Source organism: Puccinia triticina, chromosome 6A (assembly GCF_026914185.1).
Source record: "Puccinia triticina chromosome 6A, complete sequence".
Taxonomy (NCBI): domain Eukaryota; kingdom Fungi; phylum Basidiomycota; class Pucciniomycetes; order Pucciniales; family Pucciniaceae; genus Puccinia; species Puccinia triticina.
The window spans coordinates 7,340,070-7,349,628 of NC_070563.1; the positions used below are offsets into that span (position 1 = coordinate 7,340,070).

The 9,559-nt window shown below is 46.0% G+C and overlaps 1 protein-coding gene across 1 annotated transcript; it reads right to left on the reverse strand.

The window, feature by feature from the left end:
* Positions 1–618: 618 nt before the first annotated feature.
* On the reverse strand, positions 619–5,407 carry PtA15_6A833 (uncharacterized protein; the record flags this gene model as incomplete). The annotated part of the gene is made up of 16 exons (XM_053170579.1): positions 619–633; positions 711–944; positions 1,021–1,108; positions 1,184–1,286; positions 1,351–1,438; positions 1,524–1,856; positions 1,935–2,028; positions 2,108–2,184; positions 2,265–2,508; positions 2,585–3,441; positions 3,507–4,468; positions 4,552–4,676; positions 4,763–4,875; positions 4,943–5,041; positions 5,139–5,262; positions 5,337–5,407. 16 exons carry the CDS (start codon positions 5,405–5,407, stop codon positions 619–621), a joined length of 3,627 nt encoding a protein of 1,208 aa, XP_053021756.1.
* Positions 5,408–9,559: the final 4,152 nt, after the last annotated feature.

Here is a 9,559-nt window from a genome sequence, read left to right on the forward strand (position 1 = left end):
ACAAGGTTGTAAATCTGGCAGGTATTCTGGGATCTCAAACCTGCAGAAAAGCTTCTCAAGCTAAACCTACAAGGGGATGCAGATCTGGCTTTACAGGTCCCAGATCTGACTTTGCAGGGGCTTGTAAATTGAAGGCAAGTCCTCCAACATAAACGGAGTTGTTTTACCAAAATTTGGGAGTCATTTTTCCAAGCCTCTATAACTGTAGAGACCAATCACATCAAATTGTGAAATCAGTAAGGAAAGAGGTACTGACATGTACAAGGAACACACACATGAGCCACCTAAAACTTTTCAACACATATGAGCTTGTTTCTTTAACAACAAAGGATAGGAAAGGAAATGAGAAAACAAGCAAGTGAACACTGGCTCTAATTTACAACATTTTCAGTTTTGCTTTATTTTAGTTTTTTGGCGGAAACAACCTTTTGGCCGAAACAACCGTAAAGTTTTAGCGTTTTATTTGAAGATCAATCGATTGGCGGATGGGCCACCAGAAACCATGTATCTCCTTTTGTCTCTTTTTGTTGGCTGCTCTCACGGAAGTGCAGACTGCTACGATCTTCTTCGAGTTGACCCCTCCAGTGGCGAGGCATCCCCGCCTGTCTGACCGTTCCCCTACTTGTGTTTGATCTGAAGCGAGCGGAACAGAATCGAACATTGTCAACGATTGAATCTATATATGTGACACACAAAAAAGTCCTGCTCACCTCGACAATCAAGTCACCTGAGCCGATGCTGTCACCAGGCTGGATGGCCACCCGGGACACTTTTCCGCCAACAGGTGCGGTCACATTTTGTTCCATTTTCATGGCCGACATGATACAGATCGGATCGCCGGCCTTGACTTCATGTCCCTCTTGCACCCGGATCTCGACAACCACTCCGGCCATCGGCGATCCTACTGAGCCCGGATCGGAGGTTGCTTTCTCACGATGAGCGGTCTAGAAGTCACAACCGGCAGGTCAACTTTCTTGTACTGTTCAGCTCCGATAAACGAGATTCAGTATTGTTACTCACTTCAACTGCAGCGCTTCGGTCTTCAACCTGGACTGCTCGAGTCTCTCCATTTAGTTCGAAGAAAACTTCCCTAACACCAGTCTCAGGACTGCAGTTCCAGAACCGACGAAAGTTCAATATAATCTGTACTCTGAATTAAGTTAAGAGTGAAATATCAACTCACTTGACAGGACCAGATGCCAAAAGCTTGACAATCAAGGTCTTGCCTTGCTCAATGGCAATGTGCATTTCCTCTCCAACCTCAGGTTTGGCCAAGAAGTGTCGAGCTGTTTATTGAAATAACTTATCAGAAGGAATATCCCAACAAGAATTAGAAAACAAGCAACTCACTTGGTAATATCGATAGATCGCCATACTTCGTCAAAAATTCCCGGAAGTCTTCGAACACCTTGGGGTACATACAGTGAGACAATACATCCTTTTTTTGCAGAAGGGTGAACAAAAACAGGTCAGCTACATGAGTGCACATCACATTGCGAACGGAAAACAAAAGAAAACTCAACGGTGGATGTAATGCTCTTGCCAAATTTCTCCTGTAATTCTTTGCGAGTTGATTCGAAGTTGTAAGGAGGTAATGACATCCCCGGCCTACCTTCAATTCTCGGCTTATCACGAATGATGTGAGTTCGTAGAGGTTCAGGGAAGCCGCCAACAGGTTGGCCAAGATATCCTTGGAAGAATTCGACAACCGAATTGGGGAAATCAAGTTTGGAAGCCCGCTCTTCCACATCGGCCCGCGTCAACTTGTTAGTGACCATGAATTGAGCGAAATCTCCAACAACCTTCGAGGAAGGCGTCACTTTCACGATGTCACCACAAAGCTGGTTGGCTTCGATCTGAGAAACACACAAAAAGCCAAAGGATCAATTAACTCATGGACTTGTTGAAAAAGTCGGCCCATTCTCTCGACCTACATAAGCGTTCTTGACGGCTGCCCATTGCGTGCCCAATCCAAGTTGCTGACTTTGGAACATCAAGTTGGTATATTGTCCACCTGGCATTTCGTGTCTGGATACAAGTCATAACCTCTTGGATTGGTAATGATGGCCCAGGGTTGCAGAAATAACATAGAAAACAAGTCACTCACTCGTAGACACCCGAATCACTTGATTTGACGTTGGCGTCAAAGCAACTGTACAGAAGACGACATTGAGACCAGTAAAGCTAAATGAAGATTGTGTCAGTCTTTGGGCGTTGAGGAGCACACTCTGTTTGGTAGGAACAAGCTTGGAAAATTCACTCACATTCAATGCTTGGATATCTTCAAACCGGATACCAGTACCAAGTCCGTTTTGCTCCAAGGCAGCACATAATGCACCCATTGCACATTGTGAAGTCATACCTGACATGCTATCAATGGCACAGTCGACTACATCTGCCCCGGACTCGGCGCATTGAAGCATTGTAGCGAGAGATATACCAGCGGTATCGTGGGAGTGGACGTGAATTGGTAGATCTGGGTATTTCTCACGTAGAGCACTGATCAAGCTGTGTTATCGAAGGTACAGATTACAAAACGTTAGAAGGCCTGCGATTCCTGCTGCTGAAAAGTAAACTGCCTTACATTTTGGCTGCTCTGGGTGTCAATAATCCAGCCATATCCTTAATTCCTAAGACGTGAATTCCTTCAGCTACTAGTTCGGATGCAAATTTCAAGTAATATTCCAAGGTGTATTTGGTTTTCGCTGGGTTCGCGACATCACCGGTATAGCAGATTGTACCCTCGACCACACCCCCGGCCTTCTTGGCAGCATCAATCCCAATCTTCATGTTTTCCAAGTAATTCAGCGAATCGAAAACACGGAAAATGTCCAATCCGTTCTCGACTGCCTTTTTTGAAAATTCGTAAATGGCATTATCCGGGTAAGAGGTATAACCGACGGCGTTAGCCCCTCGGATCAATGCTTGCAAGGGGACATTGGGCACTAGTCTGCGGATTTTGCGAAGTCTCTCCCAAGGGTCCTCGTACAAAAATCGCATGGCAACATCAAACGTAGCCCCACCCCAACATTCAAGAGAAAAGGCGTTGGCCAATGCATGGGATGTCTCGCGGGCGATGTTCAGAATATCGATCGTTCGGAGTCGGGTGGCAAGCAGAGATTGATGGGCATCACGCCAGGTAGTGTCCATGATCAAGCAGCCCTTATAGTCACGGACTGCTTTTGCAAAGCCGGCCGGACCTTGTGTTTTGAGAATTGTTCGCCAACCCTGTTGGCAGGGCAGTGAGGTATCGAGCGTCTTAGATGGATCCGTACGATGAGCAAGAGTGGGGATCACGATCTCCTCTTTGAGGCCAGGCTCGCCCTGTTGGCCTTTGATACTGCTACCGTTAACCACGAGGTCTCCTAGATAGCCAAGTAGCTTCTGTGCGCGATTTTGACTGCTGATCAAGTGGAACAAAGCTGGAGTGTCGTCGATAAACTACAAAGAGATTGCTAGTGTTAATGTGAAGGAGAATAAAATATAACGCTAATTTTTCCACTTACGGTCGTCCAGGTTTGAGAAGCGACAAAGGTCTCGTGAGAGAGGACTCGGAATAGGAAGGGGATATTGGTCTTGACTCCTCTAATTCTGAATTCAACCAATGCCCTCAACATCTTCCGTCTTGCAATCTCAAACGTCGCCCCACGAACAGTTACCTTTGTGAGCAAACTGTCGTAATGAGGTGTGATCTGAGCACCGGCAAATCCGGAGGAGGCATCTAGACGAACACCGTTACCACCCGCCGAACGGTAGACTTCGATCTTCCCGGTGTCTGGCTGAAAGCCCATGGCCGGGTCTTCTGTTGTTACTCGACATTGAATCGCATGTCCCCGTTTCGAGACGGCCTCCTGAGTGAGACCAAGCTCGCTCAATGTAGCTCCAGCGGCAATTTGGATCTGCGCAGCAACGATGTCGATCCCAGTGATTTCTTCAGTGATCGTATGTTCTACCTGAATTCGTGGATTGATTTCGATAAAGTGGTGTCGGCCTTGTTGATCAACAAGGAATTCAGCCGTGCCGGCGTTTCGATATTTGACTGCCTGTGCTAGCTTCTTGGCGTCTTCGAGGATGCGAGTGCGAACTTCATCGGTTAAGTTGGAAGCAGGGGCAAGCTCTACCACCTTCTGGTGACGACGTTGGACGGAGCAGTCTCGTTCGAAGAGGTGAATGACGTTGCCAAGATTGTCTCCCAAAAGCTGGACCTCGATGTGGCGAGGCTTGTCGAGGAAGCGTTCGATGAATACGGTACCGTCACCAAAAGCCGATTTGGCTTCAGAGACAGCACGCTCAAAGGACTCTTTAAAGTCCTCGGCGGCTCTCACCACTCTCATTCCACGGCCTCCTCCACCCATGGCTGCTTTGATGATAACTGGAAAACCATGCTCCTTGATGAAGGCATCGGCCAGATCGTAGCTTGCGATGGCACCTTCGGTGCCCGGAACAACTGGAACACCGCACTTGATAGCTAGACGGTGGATTGTTCGGATTATTTCCACATGTCAGATACTGGTTCAGGGGTATATTTGTAACCTAACTCGTTTTACTCACCCAATGTTCTTGCTTTAACTTTGTCCCCCAGCCCGTCGATCACCTCTGGTTGGGGGCCAACGAACGCTAGACCGGCATCTTCTACCTTTTTGGCAAACACAGCATTTTCCGCAAGAAATCCATAGCTGGGTGTCAAAAGGGAAAATGGTAAGGAGGTCAATAAGCCGATGGAGAAAACGTCGAGTCTTCGATGTATCAATTAAATTCTTACCCCGGGTGGATCATGTCCACTCCATGCTCAAGCGCAAGACGGATGATATCATCTTGAGCGAGGTAAGCGCCAACCGGAGTACAGCCTTTGCCGACCATGTACGCCTCGTCAGCCTAAATTTGGGAGCTTCATTAGTTCCGATTGATCCATATTTTTCGAGTTGTCATCAATCCACCCTACCTTGTGGCGATGGGCACTCATACGATCTTCGTGGGAATAGATGGCAACCGTGTGCATGGCAAGTTCATGAGCCGTCCTGAAGACCCTAATTGCGATTTCCTGAAGATTCAAGGGCAGAGCAATCGCAATTAATATTGGACATTTTGCAAACTAAAAAGTACGGTTCTAGTTGCCAATTTAAAAACAAATCACATACCCCTCGGTTAGCAACCAAGATTTTTTGGAGTGGGCCACGATGCCCAGCGGTTTGTCGACGGATGCTCTGGACGTTGGGGGTGTGGTGTCCCATAGTACCACCGGGGGTACCCGGAAGGGATGAGCTGGTGGCAGTAAGGACGGATCAGAATGAGCCGGTAATCGGATGGCAAGAGACTTCACAAGATAGAAGACTCACGCAGGGGTATGCAAAGAAAAGGCATCTTTGTTCTTCATGTGGGGGTCATCGGCAGTCAAGTGAGAGGCCATTCTCGTTCAAGAAAGAGGCTATGGGGAGAAGATGGCGTTGGTAGATGAATTGGTGAGAAAAGTGACTGATGGGTCTGATGAAGCAAGCACCAAGAGATGGAGGACGGTGGTCGATCGTAGGTGTGGGCTCGAGTGGAGTAGAAGTAGATTGGGGCGGGGTGTGTTGGGGGGATGGCGAACACTGAAAATCGGGCGAGGTGATCGGTGACCAGATAAGCAGATAAAGAGGAAACACCCCCGGGCAGACCCGAACTTGTCACAAGTCTCCGGCTGCGGGGGGCGCTACATATGTAACAACCTTATCGGGGTGTAAAGGCCCGATTCGCTCCGGGTCCATACTCGACACTCACGCGTTCCTTCCAAAGCCTGGCGTGTACAGGTGTTCTACAATTGCCCTGTTGTTCCATTGTTTTTTTAAGAATTGGATATGCTTTCAGGTCTGGTTGGCTGTTGTGAGATGGCCTTGGCCGGCTTGATAGTTGATGATCATGAGTTTCTATTTCTTGGAGGTTTAACACAATATTTGACAGCATGAATATGTTGAAAAAAAACTGATCTTCTCAGGCTTGCAGTATTTGGGATTTGGGATGTGTGAAGCTGGGCAAGGTTCAAGGAAATCGGGATTCTGTACAAAAGGAGGACTTGATTGTAAATCTGGAATTAATTGATGCATGGATATGTCTATTTCTGAAATAATCCATCTTGAAAACCTTTGTACATGCATTCATTATTTAATCTTCTCTTGACTGGAGGTTTGATAACAGCATGGCCTGAATACAGCAGAAAGCAGCATTTCACTGTTAGGTTGCCCCAGAAAAACATGGAGGTCCCAGTTTGTAATTTAAAAAAAAATGAAAAAATGTGTCATTTACACCCAGGTTTGGTGTCAGCCTGTAGGTACATAACTAACTGTTCTGAGAGGGTTGTTACTAGCAAGATGATGGTGTGAAGTGCCAAGGATGGGCCAATGGGTTCGTGGTAAGACCTGTAAAAGGTTTCACTCTATCAGTAATCTTGACTGAGAGGCTTGCTCAATGAAGGTGCATCCAGATCAACACAAGGTTTCAATGGGCATCCAAGGAATAACTCGCTTGGGTTTGTGGTTTTACCTACAAAAAGATAAGGGTAATCAAGAGTTGATGTTATTCCTGAATTGAAAGATGGGTGAGAGTGAATGCACTGTTTAACTATAGTTTGGGTTAAACTTTGCTGTAATAATATTCTGAGGGATAAACAGTCCTGGGGGGCATGTTTATATACAGGGGAAAAAGAGCAGGAGGGGATTTGAGGCGCTTGGAGGCGCTTCAGGACCAGGGGGAAACTGGAAGCGCTCAAGGGGAGCGGATCCTCAAGATGATCAACATTGGAAATGATCAGGGCAGTGTAATGATAAGTACAGATCATAAGACTACAGATCAGTAGCTTTGTACACTATCTGATCATTGGAATTAATGATTCCATTCAGTACTCTTTGAATTAGATTACATCATATATTGGTTATGTATTTATATCATAATCAATAGTTTAGGCCCCGTTTGGCAGCAATAATGTTATGTGATGTTGTGCACTTACCTAATGTGATGCACATCACTCTGGAATTTCATATCTTCCAACATAACACAAGTGTTTGGCTGCCACTCGCGTCATACAGCTTTCCTACATAACAAGCTCCATGGCCAGTAAAAACCAGCCATCAAGCAAACATACCGGCAAGGCCAATGTAGTTTTTAACTCCTCTCAACAATGGCCGGTACACAGTCATCAAAGGGAATACAGAGTGCCTTTTGGGGAACACATAGTCCCATCAAAGACCATCGGTCATCAAAGGGAATACATGGTTCCTTGGATGACCAATGGTCATCGAGGAGAATATGTACACAGTCCCTTCAATGACCAATGGTCATCAAGGATAATACATAGTCCCTTTGATGACCAATGGTCATTGGGGAGAATACAAAGTCCCTTTGATGACCAATGGTCATCAGGGAGAATACAAAGTCCCTTTGATGACCAATGGTCATCAAGGGGTTGGCCCATCAATTGGAGTGTGTACTCCGCTTGGTGACCGGTACAAAGTCTGTACTGGCCATTGAGGGGAGTAACAGAGGTATGTAGAGTTGGGGTTGTGTTGTGTAAGGGTGCCGATATCACCCCAAATACACCCCCAGGGGTACTATATTGGAAATGGCGGGGATGATGAGGAGTAATGAGGAAAGTCGTGATGACCCTCATAACTTTTCAAATCTGCCAAACATGCGAGTGATACGATATGGGCCTTGGTGAGGCCCGGTTATAGAAAAGCAGTGGTTATTACATAACATCACTGCTGCCAAACGGGGCCTTATGTATGCAGGGAATGAGGCATAACAGGAGATAAATGAGTGATACCTGACTGGAGGGTATTTCACGTGTACAGTAATGTTAAGGTATAATGTAATCTTACTGTTTGCATGTAGCTTAATTCTTATAACAACAGTACATTGGAGTAACTATATTTAACTATGGTTACCTGCAATGTAATATATAACAAGAGTACATTCTTAAGCTTGTATCTAATGATGTATATATGTAATAAAGGTGTAAAAGGAATGTACTATGTGTAATATGAACAATTGCAGGTACTTGGTACATGTAAGGTACTGTGACATGTACTCTGTGGCTGACATTTGGGGGTTGGGGGGTCTGTCCCTAACTATTCAGACACACTAATTTGCACTCAAAATGAGTTGAAAGATTGCTTGACACTGCAAAAGTCAAGCAACTGCCACCAGGGGATAATTTGAGGCACTCTCCAGAGAGCGCCATATCATACCCTTTTGCTGTAACTGTGCTGGACGCCTTTGGTGAAATTAGTGTAAGAAATAATGAACCGTGCTGGAACTCATTGACAACTGATCCAAAACTGATCCTGGATTTGTCCATAAATTATCCAGAAGTCATGCAGAATTCATCTGGAACTCAACTGTAACTCAGTTGAAACCACTAAGACACAATGGCCACAATCAAATAATTGTTCAATTTGAACTTTTTGCTGATTGAGATGATTTCTTGGAGTCCAATTTGTTTTATTTATAAGCTCATGAAGGTGGTAATTTTTGTCAATTTTCTAGATTGCTGGGAGTGGGACTGGCTCAGAGAGACTGAATGTCAGTTCTCTCTGAAGAATAAGAAGAGAGGAATAGAGGAAACAAGGAGAAGGGAGCTTACCTGGCTCAGAGAGACTGCATGTCAGTTCTCTGCTGAGCCAAGGAAGGAAGAGGAACAAGCTATATACAAGTCTGTGTGTGAGCCGCGACTCCCGCATACTCACAGGAAGTATCACAGGAGTATCACGGGTCAACACCAAGCACCCCACTTAGTCTCCTCCGCCCCGCCCCTCCTAGCTCGGCAGGGAAGTACTGAGACTTCACCCGAGCTAGGTGAGCAAAAACCCCTTCCCCCTCTCTTCCCTTTTCCCTTTTCCCTTCTTCCTTCCCCAAAAGTTGTACATAGAGGGAATTGTCAGATTCTGGGAAACGGAGTTGACCGCTTTCTCTCCTGTAAGTCTCCTTTGGGTCAAGCGGCGCTGTTGTCTCAACCAGCCATTTCCCAAGTTGACCATTTATTATCCTAAAACCCTTACCATAGCCTTAGCAAGCGATGTTTCAGCCTTTAACCCTGACCCCTGGTCAGGTGCGGCGCCTGTAGCTCCAGAACCCTGAATGAGTCAGTGAGAATGGAGCACCGATTCATTTGAACCCACAACCAGTCAGTACACTGACCTGTGACTATAAATAAGAGGACTGTCCCCGCCAGAAGCTAACTGGTTCTTCATCTCCTCTTCACGCTTGCTTACCCGCTCATCCACACAGTTTCTCCAACACCTTTTCCTGCAATCTTCACGAGTAAAAGTCTAAACCTACATAAACATTTCACACTTCTAATCTTGTCTCGCCTGCTTAGGCCTAATCCTGTCTTTGCCAAACCTTGAACCTAATATCGTCATCAGACTCATCCTGTCCTGTTCTAAATTCTCACTCTTGCTATCTTCGCGCTATCCCAATTCATTTTACACTTTTTCATTGTCATTGAATATCTTGTCCGGTCACCTTAATCTTGTCTCGCAGCTACCCAACCAAGATCCTATTGGCCGTACCATTCTTCTCTCACACC